A 19898-nucleotide genomic window follows, 5' to 3' on the forward strand; every position below is an offset into this window, starting at 1 on the left:
GTAGATTTGGTGGAGTAATTTTCCCAGCAGATTTGTGTGTGTACCTTGCGAACGCATTGGCTGTCTAATTTAGGTGGGCTGTTTGAAAATGTCCTCCATAAAGACCTCAGGGACTCGAGATTTTGCAGCCTATGTCATTTATCATAGATGCTGTGTTGCCTCTGCTTTTGTCTCAGGGACTCCCCTAAGCTTATTTATTGTGCCTTTATTACTTATCACCTACTATTTATGCATTTCACCCCTTTTATTCTACCCCCTCCCTGTTGTTGATATGTTGAAACACAGTTTTTTGTAAAGCCATTGCGCTACATTTCGTGTTATCTGTAAACTGATATGATGTTCCCAACGAATGTCGGTCTAGAAAAACTGTAAATAAATATATAAGTAAATAAATGAATGAGCTGTGACTGGCACACTGATTATTGGCAGAGCCTTCCATGACAAACTGTAATCATCCCCTGCCAGATTAATTATCCACCTGCCTCTGATGCAACAACAAATGCTAAAATAATCCAGCCATGTCTGGTCTCTCAGCAGCTGGTTAGCATGGAGCAGGGAGGAGAAGCTTCCTTCATTACCTGCACAAAGGTCAGAACAGCTTTCTGCAGTAGACATTCAGCGTAACAGATCTCCGCATGCATTTCCTCTATTAAAAAGAAGAGAAAGAAGTATAAAATAACTTCTACATTATTCAGTGCACAGTACAGTGGCACGTTGGTACAGAGGATCAGATGGCTTTGGTTTCTAGATTTAGTATTAAAATGCAGCACATTCAAATTCTGATAAGGAAATATAAAGAATTAAAACAATAGACGTTTATCGCTACTAAATGTATAAGGAGTGCATTTATGATGTCTGATGTGGACAGTGAAGGCATTGCTCTTGCATCACCATCAAGGTGGAAATTATATACAAGTTTGATCATTTTCAAAGAGACTTCTGGGGTAAAACAGTGAAATGACCTTTTACAAAACTGCCCTCTAACCCCCCCCCCCCCCTCCAAATATATGGGTAAATTAGGGAAGGTAATTTTGTAAAAGCCTGAAAAGGGCTGAAGTTCACATGTACACCTGTAAGTCCGCTTTGAATATTGGCAGGACTGAACGTACCTTACTTAGCAAGGCACGCCTGCTAGACAGCAGGTGTGTAAATGTCCTCGTGAACAATTATGCACAAATGTTCAAAAACTGAAAGCATGAACGGAAATGATTTCCCCGCTCCACATTGTGGGCCTACAGACCTAACCCATCCTCCACCTGCTTCCCACCCAAGCTCCAAAGACCCTGCAGGGCTGAACCTGCAACCCCAACCCATAGCGCCCTGTTGCAATGTTTAAAATTAGATTTGAGGGCTGGGAGTCATTGCCGGTCAATCCCCTCCCCTACCCCATGTTCCCAAGTCCCAATTTGTTCTTACATTCAGCGGGATAAACGTCCCAATGAATATCCCCAATTAGAGTTGTACGGCTACATTCCCTTCCTAGTAACCTAACTACGGCAGTGCTGAGCCCAGATCATGGGAGGATGCGACCGCAATCCAGGATGAAGGTTTACAAAAATGTAACGTACAGTGGGGGGGGGGGGGGGGGGGGGGGGGGGGAGGTGGAAGGGAAAAGGTTGGGGTGGGCATTAGGTGGGGGCGAGGAGGGACCTGCAAAGCACCGTATGTTACAGCAAATTGGGAACTGGGAACATGGGGTGGGGGTGGGAAGATTGACCGGCAATGACTCCCGGCCCTCAAATCTAATTTTAAACACTGCATCAGGGTGCAATGGGTTGGGGGTTGCAGGTTCAGCCCTGCAGGGTCTTTGGAGCTTGGATGGGAAGCAGGTAGAGGATGGGATAGGCCTGTAGGCCCACAATGTGCTTTTTTTTTTTTTTTTTTTTTTTAAACAGGCAGCCTATTTAACTGGCTATATTCTTTTGAATACAGCTGGTTAAATATAAAGGTATCCGGCTAACTATAACCAAATATCTTTATACATAACTGGAGATATTCAAAAGAATACTTGATTATGTTAAAGTTAAGCGGCTAAGGGTAGCTGGATAACTTTAATTGGGAATATTCAGTGGGATATTTATCCCACTGAATATCCAGGACAAGTCCTCTAAAAACAGCTTACTGAATATTGGAGACCGTATCTACAAAGAGACAAGGACAAGATGGAAGCGGTACAGAGAAGGGCGACCAGGAAGGTGGAGGGTCTTCATCGGATGACATACGAGGAGAGATTGAACAATCTAAATATGTACTCCCTGGAGGAAAGGAGGGGCAGGGGTGATATGATTCAGACCTTCAGATACTTGAAAAGCTTTAATGATCCAAAGACAATGACAAACCTTTTCCGTCAGAAAAAAATCAGCAGAACCAGAGGTCACGAGCTGAGGCTCCAGGGAGGAAGACTAAGAACCAATGTCAGGAAGTATTTCTTCACGGAAAGGGTGGTGGATGCCTGGAATGCCCTTCCGGAGGAAGTGGTAAAGTCTAAAACTGTGAATGACTTCAAAGGGGCGTGGGATAAACATTGTGGATCCATCAAGTCTAGAGGGCGTGAATAAAGAGGAGGCAGCAAAACACTGCACGGAGCGGCAGTAGCCACAGAGGCATTCAAACACTGCACGGAGCGGCAGTAGCCACAGAGGCATTCACGGAGCGGGATGCCAGTGGCCAGTAGTTGGTGCTCCACCTTCACGGAGCGGAAGGATGGAGGGCTGCTATCTCCAAAAAAAACAAAAAAAACCCCAAAAAACAAAAAAACAAACAAAAAAATAAAAACAGGGGTGGGTAAGAGTATGGGGTAAGGGTGTGGCCTGCTTGTTACAGCAGTTGCTACCCCTAATTGAGCTGGACGTTCACTTGGATGCAGATACGGCCCTGCTCTCTAAATTGGTGGTGGGGTGGAGGGGAATTAGGGCTGGAGGGTACTGGAAGCCAATAGTAACAGGTGGGAGAGAAAAAAAGGGGAAAAAAATGGATAAAGTGCGTAGCTTGCTGGGCAGACTGGATGGGCCGTTTGGTCTTCTTCTGCCGTCATTTCTATGTTTGTATGTATGTTTCAGTGTGTGAAATATCTAACTATTAATCAGCTTATTTGAAGCTGTTGTGCTGTAATGGGATATGTTTTATATGCGAAGTACTTATTGTTTTTTGGGGGGAAGAGTTCTACAAGCATACCTGTTATGGAAGTGTTTGTGTGTGTGAAATAGAGAGAGACCAATCAGTAGTACTACAAATGTACTGAGACTCTGCTGTATATCACTAACCACACAGTAGGCCAACCCTATACAGATACATCTTTCTATACTTAGCTATCCAAATGAACAGCAAAAGTCTCTAATCCACTCAATTTGACTCCTCAAACTGCCCTGGCCTGAAGCAGGAAGAGCCAAAGGTCACAGTTTCAGGCAATCCAAACTGCTCTGCAGAAGAGCTATATTTCTTTTCATGTCGTAAACTGCTACAGTGCTGTGTGTGATTGCTGCTTTGTTGCCAATGTCTGGGTTTGCTAGTTTCTTTATAGTCCTTAAACATAGATGAATGGAATCCTATATATAGTCTCTATATGAGCATAAGAACATAAGAACTGCCATACTGGGTCAGACTGAGGGTCCATCAAGCCCATTATCTTGTTTCCCACATTGGCCAATCCAGGTCACATATGCCTGACAGCATCCCAAATAGCAGCTAGAGCTTACATATTCCCTTTTGCAATTATCAGTGGAATCCCTTTGTTCTAGTAGCTGGCCTTCCTTCAGACTATGGGGGCTACCCATCTTTGACTGGGACGTGCTCTGACCCGTTTGATGGTCAGCTTGTTATTTCCATGCTGATAAAGAGTTTATACAGGTGGTTGTTAGATCTCCACTTTCCATAAGTTTCTTACTGGATGATCTCAGCGGCGGTTCTATAAATGAGGCAGGGTGAGGCGGCCACTTCAGGCGGCAAGATTTTGAGACGGCAAAATTGCTCCCTGAAACCTTCCTGCCACAGCCGCCTCACCCTTCATTCTGTCGGCATAGCGCAGTGACCTGCTGGCACGGTTTCTGTTGCTAGCCTATGGCAGACATCTACCGTGCTCTCATAAGGTGGCTGAAAAGCCACTTCACCTCCTCCCAATGCATCTCTTTCTCTTCGAGACCAGAGCTCTGCCTCCCAACGGAAGAACTGATGGGCCAGCTCCTCGCGCCCACTACCCCTCAGGGCCATCCGTGAAGGTGGAGGTGGGAGGGGGGACGCTAAATCAGGACAGCACTGCTACTTGGCTCAGAGACAGCCTGTGCGGGCACTTGTTTCTCGCAGTGAGAAGAAGTGCGGCCTGTGGGGCCACACGAATTGTCATCAGCCTCCTTTCATCCAGTCAGCGAGGAAGAGCAATGCGGTGCTCAGGCAGCAAAAAAAAAAAAAAAGCATTGGCTCCCCCGTCCCCCTGGCAGTCACAGGTACAGGAGAAAGTGCAGCCCAGCCCACAGTGTAGCAAAAAGATGCATCAGCTCCCCCCTCCCCCGCCCGAAAGTCAGGAGCAGGAAGAGCAGCGGGGCTCACGGTGACGCTAGAAGTATCAATAGCCTCCCCCCACCCCCGTCGGGAACATGAAGAGCAGCGTGGGTCACAAAATGAAGCATCAGCCGCCCCCTGGCAGTCAGGAGCAGGAGGAGAAGCGTGGCCTGCTAGCTGAAAGAAGTGCCATCGCGCTAACCTCCCTAGCCCTCAGGGACAAGAGCAACAGGGCCCCAGGCTAGAAGAAAAAGGAAAAGTCTGATGGGCCGAAGGAGAAGGGTTCTGCTGCTGATCTTGTGCTTCCGGAGGAGGGGAAACAAGGGAGGTGTGTGTGTGTGTGTGTGTGTGTGTGTGTGTAGAGTCTGGGTGTGTGTGTGTGTGTGTGTGTAGAGTCTGGGTAAACAAGGATCGGGGTAACTTGCTTGATGCAGAAGTTACTACCCTTAACCATTAAGCCTTACGATTCACCTTTGATGCAACTCCAACATTACTTTCCGCATCAATGGCAGGAAATGTGAATCAAACAGTTACCAACAAGGGCCCTGAACTTGGTGGTCAGTGAAACAGATAAGTATGGGAAAATAAGTGTGGGAGCTTGCTGGACAGACTGGATGGGCCGATTCGTCTTTTTCTGCCGTCATTTCTATGTTTCTATATATATGTGTGTGTGTGTGATTGAGCTTGTAAAAGGGAGCATATGCCATGTGTTTGTGTATGTATGTGTGTGTGTGTGTGTGTATATATGAGAGGGTTCTGTGTGTATGTGTGTATCTATGAGAGAGAGTGACTGCGCACGTGTGCATGTGTGAGAGTACCTGTATATATGTGTGCGTGAGAGAGGTTAAAGTTTGTGCACCCTCCTCCAATCAATGACAATCCCAGGAAGACTGAAAATGTAAAGTTCCCAGGTATGGAGAGTGGGAGATTTCTTTTTATCCTTGTTAGTTTTAATTAATGGATGTGATTTATCTGCTGTTTTGAAATATTTTATTAGTGTTTGGTAATATTTTAAACATTTTTATATATGTTTTTAATTGGCTGAATTTATCAGCGGATTTGACATTCTTTTTATTGGTATGTTTAATGTTTTATATTTTTTTATTGTGTTGGCATTGCTTATAGAGTTTGGCTTCTTGTGATTTCCATTTCAGTTTTTGTCTGCACGTTTCAATTTATATTTTATGGTCTTTTTATTCTGTATTTGATGAGAGTCTATCTGTGTTCTGCATGTGTGACTGAGGTTACTGCTAGCATGTAGTTTCTGTGTAGGGTTTTTTTTCAATAACCTGGATCTAATCTGTTTTCCTAATAGGAGGTGTATTGGTGTTTGGGGCCTGATGTAATATTTGCTGTATGGCTTTTTCATAGGTTGAGTGCTGGCAGTTATGATATGGAAGGCTTACTATATTGGAATTGTAGTTCAGTTTATTCCTGGCTTTCTGTGGGCCAAGTGCACACCCAGTGCACTTTACCATAGACCTAATACCATATGGGATCCAGTAAACCACCTTGATTACTATGAGAAAAGTAGTTTATTAAGTCTATTAAACTATGATTATTGAAAGTGTGCTTTTTTTGCAGTGTATGCCTATATAATATATATGTTGCAAGTGATATTTTTACGTCAGAAGATTGTACTTTAATGTCTAGTTTCCATATGCAATCTTTTTAGGTTGGGAAAGTTAATACATTTTTAAAATGAAAAAGAATGCATAAGTTTTAATTATGAGGGAAGGGAAGGGGGAATGAAAGGCTGTAAGGTTTGTCTAGGGTGTCTAATACCCTTGTATCAGCCCTAAGAGAGAGTGTGTCACACACACAGACTCCCACCATTCACCAACCTCTCATACCCCCAGGGGGCAGATCCTGGAGAAGGGTGGGAGGCAGGCAATAGGGAATGGAGGAGTCCTTCATTTCTAGATGCAGGGGATGGGGCGGCCAAAGGCTGCCCTGCCCCATTAAACATTTCTCCGGTGCCCCTTATTGCCGATGCAAAGACTGAGAATTTAAAAATTACAGGCCCAAAAACTGAGTGGTTAGAGCAGTGGGCTACAAACGAGGGAAGCCGGGGTTCAAATCCTATTGCCATTCCTTGTGACCTTGGGCAAGTCATTTCACCCTCCATTGCCTTCCCCCTGCCCTGGCCCTCAAGTGGTTTCACCTGCACCAGGCCATGGGGGGGGGGGGGGGGGGGCCATTTCATCCTTCGCCTCAGGTAGCAGATTGTCTTGAGCCACCCCTGGATGATCTTGAAAGTAAAGACATTTCTGTTGGACAAAATTCATCAAAGAAGAAACTGTGAGATATAATCAGATCACTGGCTTACAAGCACAAGGGTTGGAGGTTTTACCCTAGGCTTAGCTATTTTTGTTATGCTAAGATACAGTATCTACACCCCAAGTACTAGACACTATACTTGCACAAATACTAAATCATAGAAGTCATTTTTCAGGACTTTCATATTGTATTTCCCTTTCACAGAAGTTAGTCTTTTCACATTCTTCAATACACTACAGCAGAGCTTTCCAAACTGTGTGTCGGGACACGTTAGTGTGTCGCCTGCAGTGTGCAGGTGTGTCGTGCAAGCCCGGTCAACTCTGATGCGAATTTGGGCTTATTTTTTTCTAGAGATTCACTTTTTTTTTTTCAGTTTATGGGTTGCTTATTATTGGGTGATTTTTGCTGTCAATCGCGTTTTTTTTGGGGGGCTTGGTGGGTGGAACGAGCCCAGCCATCCTTGCATTGGCTGCTGCTGCGGATGAGGCCTGGCCATGAGGAGTACTGACTGCAAGCAGCAGTGTCTGGTGATCATGGAAGGGAGTGAAGCACTTAACTGGCAACAATCAAAAAGACGAGGTACATGAGTGTGGGGGCCAGACATGTGCTGGGGGGAGAGAGATGAGTGAGTGGGGGGCAAACGTGCTGGGGGGACAGACATGTGCTTGAGGGGGAGAGATATGAGTGTGTGGGGGCCAGACATGTGCTGGGGGGAGGAGAGAGATGAGTGTGTGGGGGACAGACAATTTGTTTTATTATTGTTTCTCATAAATTATAACAATAACATGAATCTTGGAATATATATTTTTAATATAAATTTAAGGTTTTCATGATATAGGTTGTGTCGTGAAACATTTTATTTATGTATATATTTAAGGAAACATACATAAATTGTCGAAATATGTTTCGTTCGTTTAACCTTTAACCTCTCGTTTACTAGTAGACTGAATTACTGTGTCGTGAAATTATGTTTGTCTAAAAAGTGTGTCACCAACATGAAAAGTTTGGAAAGCTCTGCACTACAGGTTCAGAAAGGAATTTGTCCCATTTCTGATCAAAGTATTCTATTCAAGTTTTATCCCCGAGAAGGGATTTACCTAAACTACAAGTCTTCTGAAAAAGAGTTCACATCAGTCTGGTTAATTTTCTTTTCATAGAATCTGGACAGAGAGCCCCCACTTCTCAGCTTCAAATATTCATCCTACATTTACTTTGCACATTTAAGACAATGGTAGCCTTCTGAAGGTTATGGAGACTTCTTGACTGGTTTTCCAAAGAAGAAACAGAAAACCGAGGCTAGATAAAATTATCAGTATTTGGACTTCATAAATTTATGACATTAGATAACTACTTTAGCTCCTCTCTTCACCTTCAGTTAAGTTATTCATGCACAGTTCCAGTCATCTAGTTAACCTGGGTTTATAAAAGAGTAGACTATCCCCTCTGAGACACATCAAAGATCTTCGTGGGATACGTTCTCTGATCAGGGATCTCACAAACCTGGGCCTCCATCATGTGAGGTACACAACCTTTTGTTCTGCTCAAGTTTTAGAAAACTTCAGAACTCCGCCCTCCTGTCCTGGAGACCCTCCTCTCCCAACTGACAGGCTCTCCTCTGAACTCTGGTTGCCCAGCAGCCCAACAAGTGTGGATCATACCAACGTAGCTTCTGGAAAAAGGGGGACTTAGGCTAAACGATTCCACACCTATGAGGGTGCTGAAAACAAAATGTAGAGAATGGTTGTCAATGAAATTCACTCTACAGAAGGTAAAGTGACAACTGGCACACTCCAGAGCTTGTTTTAAAAAATATATATACGCTTGTTTGCTGATGACACAAAAATCTGTTTTTAGCTATTTGAAGGGGTGGGGAAAAAAAAGAAAAAACTTGAAAAATGACAGAGGTCTTTATCTGCTGCCAACTAACATGTTAATATGTCACAAAGCAAACAAGGTGAACAGAATACTAGGAGAATGTAAACAATTTTTTGCAAGTGAGGGGGGTGTGACAGATAACTGAACCCAATTGGGGTTAGTGCTGCAGGCTGATAACTAGAAAAGCTGAACTCAAATGCCACTTCTCCCACTGATAATCCTTGTGACCGTTGCCTCAGGTAAAAATGTAAATTGTAAGCCCTTGAGCTCTGACTCGGAAAGGCAAGTAATCAAATCTAAAATCCAAATATACAGTTTATATCTTCTTAGAAAAAAGACTGAGATGTACTAGAAAAATACTATGTTGCTGCTCAAGGTGACATTGGAGAGGTAGTTGATAGTTTTGTGAGGTAACATCCAGTCACTACTATGGTATTAGAATACAAGTTTGCCTTCTCTAAAGCAAACTTCAAACCACCTGAATAACCATATGTTGAAAGTCACATGGGACTTGAATTCAGCTTGGCTTCAATTTGGAGCAAATATATTGAGAGAACGTGGCTGATGGATGTGAGGATCGCCTGGTAACATGCCTGCCTGGTGCGAAGGTAGCAGACCTCACGCGTCACCTAGATAGGATTATAGACTGTGCTGGGGAGGAGCCGGCTGTCGTGGTACATGTGGGCACCAACGACATAGGAAAATGTGGGAGAGAGGTTCTGGAAGCCACATTTAGGATTTTGGGTAGAAAGCTGTAATCCAGAACCTCCAGGGTGGCATTCTCTGAAATGCTTCCTGTTCCACGCGCAGGTTCCCAGAGGCAGGCAGAGCTTCAAAGTTTCAATGTGTGGATGAGACGATGGAGCAGGGAAGAAGGATTCAGTTTTGTAAGGAACTGGGGAAATTTTGGGGGAAGGGGTAGACTTCTCTGAAAGGATGGGCTCCACCTTAACCAGAGTGGAACCAAGCTGCTGGCACTAACTTTTAAACAGGAGATAGAGCAGCTTTTAAACTAGAACAAGGGGAAAAGTCGACAGTCACTCAGCAGTGCATAGCTCGGAGAAATGTATCCTTGAAGGATACTAATGAAACAGGAGAGTTAGTGCATCCCAACAGAAAGGTTCCAATAAAAGCAAACGTAGTCCATGTGCCTATATGTAAAAAATCACCTGAGCTAAAGATTTCCAAATAATCCCTAACAACTGAAAAGCAGGTTGTTAATACTAACAAAAAACACACTTTGAAATGTCTGTATGCCAATGCCAGAAATCTAAGAAGTAAGATGGGAGAGTTAGAGTGTATAGCAGTATATGATGAGGTTGACATAATTGGCATCACAGAGACCTGGTGGAAGGAGGATAACCAACTGGACAGTGCTATATCGGGGTACATATTATATCGCAATGATAGGGAGGATCAACTTGGTGGGGGTGTGGCACTTTATGTCCGGGAGGGTATAGAGTCCAACAGGATAAAGATCATATAAGAGACTAAATGCTCAGTAGAATCTATATGGGTAGAAATCCCATGTGTGTTAGGTAAGTGATAGGAGTATACTACCATCCACCTGGGCAAAATGGTCAGACAGATGATGAAATGCTAAGAGAAATCAGGGAAGCTAACCAATTTGGCAGTGCAATGATAATGGGAGATTTCAATTACCCTACTCACACAAAGGAGTCGACGGTTAACCACAACATATAATCTAAATCACCCAAAAATGTGGAACCCAAATAACAAATGAATTGTTAGCCTAAGAAGGTGTCAGCAAGCCTTGACGTTATGTGTCACTCTCAAGCAGACACTAACCGGTCTTATCTATCATTCACCTTCATCATAACTTTAATGCAAAAAAGTATTTTTTCTTTTTCAAAAATTAATTAAAAATATCCTCCATTATTATTATGAAAAATGACTCTTTCATGTATAAGGTGGTAAAGGAGCCCTACACGGGCCGGTGTTTCGCTTGAGTAAGCTTCTTCAGGGGCGTATGGAAACACTTCAAAGTAGAGCCATAAATCTAAGATAAAATCAATAAAGAAAAGACATTGCATACTTGTAGGAAGGTGAAACAATTACTTATCTTATCTCGTAACACCACAGCTACCGTTTTAGACGGGACCAGACGTCTCAACCATCTTGGAAAAAAGGAAATGGAGGAACCCGAACCGAGGCTAGCGTCTCTTTAAATACGTCATTCGGATGACGTCAGCCATCAGCAATGAATGAATATCAGAACACCTGTCAAAATGTACTGAATTCAAAAATGATCCAAAATTCAACCTAAAAATGAATATAAGTCCAATTCACTATTCAAACCAAAGGGATGAACAGTTTTTAGACGATAGATCCACCGCTGTTCAGACTGTAGCAATATACGTTCTCGATTGCCTCCACGCCAATATACAGGGACATGATCGATCGCACAAAAGCGTAAATCATCAAATGAATGTCCTAATTCAGTGCAATGAGATACTAAAGGTTCCTTTACTCTAGCATTTTGAATATTGGAACGGTGCTCTATCATTCTCGTCTTAAGCAGACGTTTTGTTTTTCCAATGTACATTAGAGAGCACGGGCATTGAATTAGATAAATGACCATGGTGGATTCACAAGTGGTATGGTGTTTCAAAAATATTTTGTAGCCAGAGGGAACAATCATTTGACCTGAAATTGTCAAGGAGGAAGAACATACAGAACAGGAACTGCAGGGCTTATGTGAGCCTGGTGACATATCCAAAGTATGTGATGTCATAGAAGTGTCAGATTTGACCAAAAAATTTTTTAAATTCATGGCGCGAGAAAATGTAATGCGGGGCGGTGTATTGAAAATGACATTGGTTTGCAAAACATGCCAGTATTTGAGTATAGATTGACGAATCTTGGATGCTACTGAGGAATACGGTAGGATGCAGGTATGACGTGAAGAATCTTCTGCTGGTCGTGGCAAAAAAAGCCATTCGCGATGCGAATATTTTGCACGTAAATAGGCCTTTCTAATACTTGAACGAGGGTATCCCCGGGCTGAAAAACGGTCACGCAACATTTTTGATTGTACCTCGAAATCCTGCACATCAGTACAAAGTCGTCTGAGACGAATGCTTTAAATTGCCATCTTAAATTTACTGCCACCATTGAAACTTATTCTATCACATTTTTGGATATAAGAATTACCATCATTGATGGGAAATTTGTTACATCGCTTTTCCGGAAATCAGTTTGTTCAAATACCTATTTACACTTTTCCAGTGCACATCCGAGAAATTTTAAACGTAACTTACCAGTTAGTCAGTTTATTCGTCTCAGACGACTTTGTACTGATGTGCAGGATTTCGAGGTACAATCAAAAATGTTGCGTGACCGTTTTTCAGCCCGGGGATACCCTCGTTCAAGTATTAGAAAGGCCTATTTACGTGCAAAATATTCGCATCGCGAATGGCTTTTTTTGCCACGACCAGCAGAAGATTCTTCACGTCATACCTGCATCCTACCGTATTCCTCAGTGGCATCCAAGATTCGTCAATCTATACTCAAATACTGGCATGTTTTGCAAACCAATGTCATTTTCAATACACCGCCCCGCATTACATTTTCTCGCGCCATGAATTTAAAAAATTTTTTGGTCAAATCTGACACTTCTATGACATCACATACTTTGGATATGTCACCAGGCTCACATAAGCCCTGCAGTTCCTGTTCTGTATGTTCTTCCTCCTTGACAATTTCAGGTCAAATGATTGTTCCCTCTGGCTACAAAATATTTTTGAAACACCATACCACTTGTGAATCCACCATGGTCATTTATCTAATTCAATGCCCGTGCTCTCTAATGTACATTGGAAAAACAAAACGTCTGCTTAAGACGAGAATGATAGAGCACCGTTCCAATATTCGAAATGCTAGAGTAAAGGAACCTTTAGTATCTCATTGCACTGAATTAGGACATTCATTTGATGATTTATGCTTTTGTGCGATCGATCATGTCCCTGTATATTGGCGTGGAGGCAATCGAGAACGTATATTGCTACAGTCTGAACAGCGGTGGATCTATCGTCTAAAAACTGTTCATCCCTTTGGTTTGAATAGTGAATTGGACTTATATTCATTTTTAGGTTGAATTTTGGATCATTTTTGAATTCAGTACATTTTGACAGGTGTTCTGATATTCATTCATTGCTGATGGCTGACGTCATCCGAATGACGTATTTAAAGAGACGCTAGCCTCGGTTCGGGTTCCTCCATTTCCTTTTTCCAAGATGGTTGAGACGTCTGGTCCCGTCTAAAACGGTAGCTGTGGTGTTACGAGATAAGATAAGTAATTGTTTCACCTTCCTACAAGTATGCAATGTCTTTTCTTTATTGATTTTATCTTAGATTTATGGCTCTACTTTGAAGTGTTTCCATACGCCCCTGAAGAAGCTTACTCAAGCGAAACACCGGCCCGTGTAGGGCTCCTTTACCACCTTATACATGAAAGAGTCATTTTTCATAATAATAATGGAGGACATTTTTAATTAATTTTTGAAAAAGAAAAAATACTTTTTTGCATTAAAGTTATGATGAAGGTGAATGATAGATAAGACCGGTTAGTGTCTGCTTGAGAGTGACACATAACGTCAAGGCTTGCTGACACCTTCTTAGGCTAACAATTCATTTGTTATTTGGGTTCCACATTTTTGGGTGATTTAGATTTCAATTACCCCAATATTGACTGGGTAAATGTAACATCAGGACTTGCTAGAGACATAAAGTTCCTGGATGTAATAAATGACTGCTTCATGGAGCAATTGGTTCATGAACCAACAAGAGAGGGAGCTATTTTAGATTTAATTCTTAGTGGAACGCAAGATTTGGTGAGAGAGCTAACAGTGGTGGGGCCACTTGGCAATAGTGATCATAACATGATCAAATTTAAACTAATAACTGGAAGGGGGAAAATAAGTAAATCGACAGCTCTAACACTAAATTTTCAAAAGGGAAACTTTGATAAATTGAGGAAAATTGTTAGAAAAAAACTAAAAGGTGCAGCTGCAAAGGTTAAAAGTGTTCAACAGGCATGGACATTGTTTAAAAATACAATCCTAGACGCACAGTCCAGATGTATTCCATGCATTAAGAAAGGTGGAAGGAAGGCAAAACGAATACCGTCATGGTTAAAAGGTGAGGTCAAAGAGGCTATTTTAGCCAAAAAAAAAATCCTTCAAAAATTGGAAGAAGGATCCATCTGAAGAAAATAGGATAAAGCATAAGCATTGTCAAGTTAAGTGTAAACATTGATAAGACAGGCGAAGAGAAAGTTTGAAATGAAGTTGGCCGTAGAAGCAAAAACTCATAATAAAAAAACTTTTAAAAATATATCCGAAGCAAGAAACCTGTGAGGGAGTCGGTTGGACCGTTAGATGACGGAGGGGTTAAAGGGGTTCTTAGGGAAGATAAGGCCATTGCAGAAAGACTAAATGAATTCTTTGCTTCCAGGTTTACTAATGAGGATGTTGGGAAGATACCAGTTCCGGAGATGATTTTCAAGGGTGATGAGTCAGATGAACTGAACAAAATCACTGTGAACCTGGAAGATGTAGTAGGCCAGATTGACAAACTAAAGAGTAGCAAATCACGTAGACCGGATGGTATGCATCCTAGGGTACTGAAGGAACTCAAAAATGAAATTTCTGATCTATTAGTTAAAATTTGTAACCTATTATTAAAATCATCCATTGTACCCGAAGATTGGAGAGTGGTCAATGTAACCCCAGTATTTAAAAAGGGCTTCAGGGGCAATCCAGGAAACTATAGACCAGTGAGCCTGACTTCGGTGCCGGGAAAAATAGTGGAAACTATTCTAAAGATCAAAATCGTAGAGCATATAGAAAGACATGGTTTAATGGAACACAATCAACATGGATTTACCCAAGGGAAGTCTTGCCTAACAAATCTGCTTCATTTTTTTGAAGGGGTTAATAAACATGTGGATAAAAGTGAACCAGTAGATGTAGTGTATTTGGATATTCAGAAGGCGTATCACAAAGTCTCTCATGAGAGGCTTCTAAGAAAACTAAAATGTCATGGGATAGGAGGCGATGTCCTTTCGTGGATTACAAACTGGTTAAAAATCAGGAAACACCCCTGTGAGAGTGGCCAAATGGTGACCAGACCACTCACCTAATTGCTGGCGACAGTGTTCCCAGAGAGGTACCTATTGGCATATGTGGTGGCAATGTCCCAAGCTGAAGGGGTTTTGGAGTGCTTGTCAAGGATTAGTGGATAAAGTGTGGGGAGTTCAGGTTCCCTTACAAGCGGAGTACTGGTTACTTGGACTCCCTTATTCAGATTTAGATGATGAAAAACAAAATATGTTTTATTATCTTACTTCTGCTGCCAGATTGGTGATCACTGCCCAGTGGAAATGTACAAACCCACCCACACTCACGCAGCTCTATGGCAAATTAAGGCAAATACATTACATGGAGAAATTAACGGCCCATAGACAAGACACCTTACGCAAATTTTATAGGATGTGGACACCACTGATTCAATACCTAGCCCTGATGGAACAGCGTAACTGATAGTATGAGGAGAGTCTGAGAGATGGCAAGGGGAGGGGGGTGCGGGGGGATTACTAGGGAAGAGTGGGACATGGCAATTCTATATCTTGATATATGTTAACCTGAGGAAAAGTTATTGCACTGGAACTGTTATGTATTTTCTACTAAGGAGGCAAAACTAACGTTTTGTATTTGCCTATATGTTTGTATTGCTGTTCTCATCTCTATTTACCATAGTGTTTGTAAGCTTTCCATTATATTGGATAATATAAAAAATTTTAAATAAAAAAAAAATCAGGAAACAGAGAGTAGGATTAAATGGTCAATTTTCTCAGTGGAAAAGGGTAAACAGTGGAGTGCCTCAGGGATCTGTACTTCGACTGGTGGTTTTCAATATATTTATAAATGATCGGGAAAGGAATACGACGAGTGAGGTTATCAGATTTGCAGATGATACAAAATTATTCAGAGTAGTTAAATCACAAGCGGATTGTGATACATTACAGGAAGACCTTGCAAGCCTGGAAGATTGGGCATCCAAATGGCAGATGAAATTTAATGTGGACAAGTGCAAGGTGTTGCATATAGGGAAAAATAACCCTTGCTGTAGTTACACGATGTCAGGTTCCACCTTAGGAACTACCACCCAGGAATAAGATCTAGGCATCATTTATTTTTTTATTTTAGATTTATATTCCGCTTTTTGCACTTTTTGCAGCGCTTCAAAGTGGATTACATTCAGGTACTGTAGGTATTTTCCTATCCCCAGAGGGCTTACAATCTAAGTTTGTACCTGAAGCAATGGAGGGTAAAGTGACTTGCCCAAGGTCACAAGGAGTGACAGCAGGATTCAAACCCTGGTCTCTGTTGGGTTTGTGGCCTGATGTGGACTCTTAGTCGCAGTGGCGATGACTCCTCCCACGGGGAGGGGCCCCATAGGCTAGACTCAGAGAGCAGACACTGGAGATGAAAAGCTTTATTGTACTGCTGTAGATAGATGGTAATTGTGCAGAAGGAAATGGCACTGAAGTCCAGCAAGGTGCCAATACGCTCAGTCTCAGATGTAGAAGTCTCACCCGGATGTTCAAGGTTGGTAGTGTTCTGCAGAGCGGGATAAGCTGAACCTGGTGGGTGGAAATGGAGAGCTGGATCATTAAGGTACTCACTGAAGAGTAGTGCAGGAATCCTCCTGGTAGGAGATGAAGGTGGGACCCGAGGTCCATGGTGCAGGATACTCTGAGCTGGTAATTCCCTCGAGGAGCGAGTACCTGGAAGCGCAGAATCCTGAAAAGATAAGAGACCCCCGAGGAGCAGTTGTCTGAGTTAGTGGTAGAAACCCCGAAGGGTAGTTGGAAGCAAGAGGCCCCCGAGGAGCAGGTGCCCAGAGCTTCTTCAGGAGCGAGATATCCCCGGAGGGTAGCGAGGAATCTAAGCGTGCAGCTTAGAAGCGGTCAGAGTAGCTAAACCGAAGTCCTTGCTAACTCGTTCATTAGGAGCAGAGCGGAAGCTTAAATACCCGGAGGTATTGACGTCATGCGGAGGGGACGCCCCCGAGGTTCCCACCATGATGTTTAGATAAGTGTAGGCAGCGTGCGTGCGCGCGCCCTAGGAGGCCACGAGAAGGAGCATGGCAGACGGGGACGCCCATGCTAAAGTTGAAGATGCTGAGGGTTTCGGCACTCTGCACCAGAGGCAGCCATCTTACCCATGGAGGAGGAGAAAGGTAAAAAAGAGGTGAGGTAGAGCAGTCGCAGCCGTCTGCGACCGACGGACGCAACAGTCTCCTGGTTCATAGCCCACTGCTCTAACCACTAGGCTATTCCTCCACTCTATTATCATAGTGGATAATACTTTGAAATCGGCGGCTCAGTGTGCTGCAGCAGTCAAAAAAGCAAACAATGTTAGGAATTATTAGGAAGGGAATGGTTAATAAAACTGAAAAATGTCATAATGCCTCTGTATCGCTCCATGGTGAGACTGCATCTTGAATATTGTGTACAATTCTGGTCACCGCATCTCAAAAAACATAGAAACATAGAAATGACGGCAGAAAAAGACCAATCGGCCCATTCAATCTGCCCAGCAAGCTCCCACACTTATTTTCCCATACTTATCTGTTTCACCAGCCACCAAGTTCAGGGCCCTTGTTGGTAACTGTTTGATTCACATTTCCTGCCATTGATGCAGAGAGTAATGTTGGAGTTGCATCAAAGGTGAGCATAAGGCTTAATGGTTAAGGGTAGTAACCGCCGCATCAAGCAAGTTACCCCGATCCTTGTTTACCCAGACTGCACAGATCAATGCCTTTTTGGATGTTGTCTGAATGTAAATCCTCTTTTCCACATTTCCCCCCTGCCGTTGAAGCAGAGAGCAATGCTGTATATGCATTCAAAGTGATGAATCAGGCTTAATTGGTTTAGGGCAGTAATCGCAGTAATAAGCAAGTTATCCCCACAATTATTTGTTTACCCAGAATGTGAAGTTCAGTCCTTGTTGGTTGTTGTCTGAATGCAAATCCTCTTTTCCACATTTCCCCTTGCTGCTGAAGCAGAGAGCAATGTTGGAGTTGCATAACCGTACAAAGGCTTATTGAGTAAAGGTAGTAATCACCAGGTAGTAGCCTCCATTCCAGCAAGCCATCCCCATGGCTCTTCTCTTCATTTCCATCCTCTAGCCTTTATGGATCCACAGTGTTTATCCCATGCCCCTTTGAAATCCTTCACAGTTTTAGTCTTCACCACTTCCTCCAGAAGGGCATTCCAGACATCCACCATCCTCTCCATGAAGAAATACTTCCTGACATTGGTTCTGAGTCTTCCTCTCTGGAGTTTCAAATCGTGACCCCTAGTTCTACTGATTTTTTTCCAATGGAAAAGGTTTGTTGTTGACCATGTATCATTAAAACCTTTCAAGTATCTGAAAGTCTGTATCATATCACCCCTGCTCCTCCTCTCCTCCAGGGTATACATATTTAGGTTCTTCAATCTCTCCTCATAAGTCATTTTATGAAGACCATCCACCTTTTTGGTTGCCCTTCTCTGGACTGCCTCCATCCTGTCTCTGTCCCTTTGGAGATACGGTCTCCAGAACTGAACACAGTACTCCAGGTGAGGCCTCACCAAGGCCCTGTACAAGGGGATCATCACTTCCTTTTTCTTACTAGATATTCCTCTCTCTATGCAACCCAGCATTCTTCTGGCTTTAGCTATCGCCTTGTCACATAGTGTCTAACGATCTAAATTCAGCGAAACAATCACCCCAAGGTCTCTCTCCTGCTCCGAGCACATCAGCCCTTCACCCCCCCCCCCCCCCCCCCCCCCCCCATCAAATACAGTTCTTTCAGATTTCCACACCCCATATGCATGACTCTGCACTTCTTGGCACTGAATCTCAGCTGCCATATCTTTGACCACTCTTCCAGCTTTCTTAAATCCCGTCTCATTCTCTCCACTCCTTCTGGCGTGTGCACTCTGTTGCAGATCTTAGTATCATCTGCAAAAAGACAAATCTTACCTTCTGTCCCGTCCGCAATGTCACTCACAAAGATATTGAACAGGACCGGTCCCAACACAGATCCTTGCAGCACTCCACTTAACACTGCTCTCTCTTCAGAGTAAGTTCCATTTACCATCACACATTGTCTTCTGTCCGCCAACCAGTTTGCAATCCAGGCCACCACCTTGGCACTTGCTCCTAAGGTTCTAATTTTATTCACAAGCCTCCTGTGCGGGACTGTATCAAAAGCTTTGCTGAAATCCAAGTAGATGACATCGAGCGCTCTTCCTCGATCTAATTACCTAGTCACCCAATCAAAAAAGTCAATCAGATTTGTCTGACAGGCCCTTCCCCTGGTGAATCCATGCTGCCTTTGGTCCAGCAATTCATCTGACTGTAGATAGTTCACTATTCTTTCTTTTAGCAGTGACTCCATTACTTTTCCCACCACTGAGGTGAGGCTAACTGGCCTGTAGTTTCCAGACTTCTCTCTGCTCCCACTCTTGTGAAGCAGGACCACCATCGCTCTTCGCCAATCATTCGGCACCACTCCCATTTCTAGGGATCTATTGAACAGGTCACGCAGCGGACCCGCCAGCACATCTCTGAGCTCCCTCAGTATCCTGGGATGAACCTCATCAGGCCCCATGGCTTTGTCCACTTTTAGTTTTCCTAGCTCTTCCCATACATTTTCTTCTGTAAATGGAATTACATCTACTCCACTCCCCTTCAGTTTCTTGTTAACTAGCGACGGTCCTTCTCCAGGGTCCTCTTTAGTGAACATTGAACTGAAGTATTCGTTTAATATTTCTGCCATTTCTTCGTCTCTCTTCACACATTGATCCTTTTCACCTTTCAATTTCACTATACCACTTTGGACTTTTCTCCTTTCTCTGATGTATCTGAAAGATGTTTTGTCACCTTGCTTTACCTCTTGCGATGGAGGAAGTACAGAGAAGGGCAACCAAAATGATAAAGGGAATGGAACAGCTCCCCTATGAGGAAAGGCTGAAGAGGTTAGCGCTGTTTAGATTGGAGAAGAGACGGCTGAGGGGGGATATGAGAGGTTTTTAAGATCATGAGAGGCCTTGAACAAGTAGATGTGAATCAGTTATTTACATTTTCGGATAATAGAAGGACCAGGGGACACTCCATGAAGTTAGCAAGTAGCACATTTAAGACTAATCGGAGAAAATTCTTTTTCACTCAATG

General features: G+C 43.1%; 1 protein-coding gene across 4 annotated transcripts in view; it reads right to left on the reverse strand.

The window, feature by feature from the left end:
• The window catches only part of TTC39B (tetratricopeptide repeat domain 39B), a 284247-nt gene that overhangs the window by 101803 nt on the left and 162546 nt on the right, over nucleotides 1-19898 (reverse strand). For all 4 annotated transcript variants that reach the window (XM_029605819.1, XM_029605828.1, XM_029605809.1 and 1 more), the window contains one exon: nucleotides 579-646. In XM_029605819.1, coding sequence (XP_029461679.1) covers nucleotides 579-646 — 68 coding nt within the window. The remainder of the gene's footprint in view (nucleotides 1-578; nucleotides 647-19898) is intronic.

This window comes from Rhinatrema bivittatum, chromosome 1, assembly GCF_901001135.1.
Source record: "Rhinatrema bivittatum chromosome 1, aRhiBiv1.1, whole genome shotgun sequence".
Classification (NCBI taxonomy): domain Eukaryota; kingdom Metazoa; phylum Chordata; class Amphibia; order Gymnophiona; family Rhinatrematidae; genus Rhinatrema; species Rhinatrema bivittatum.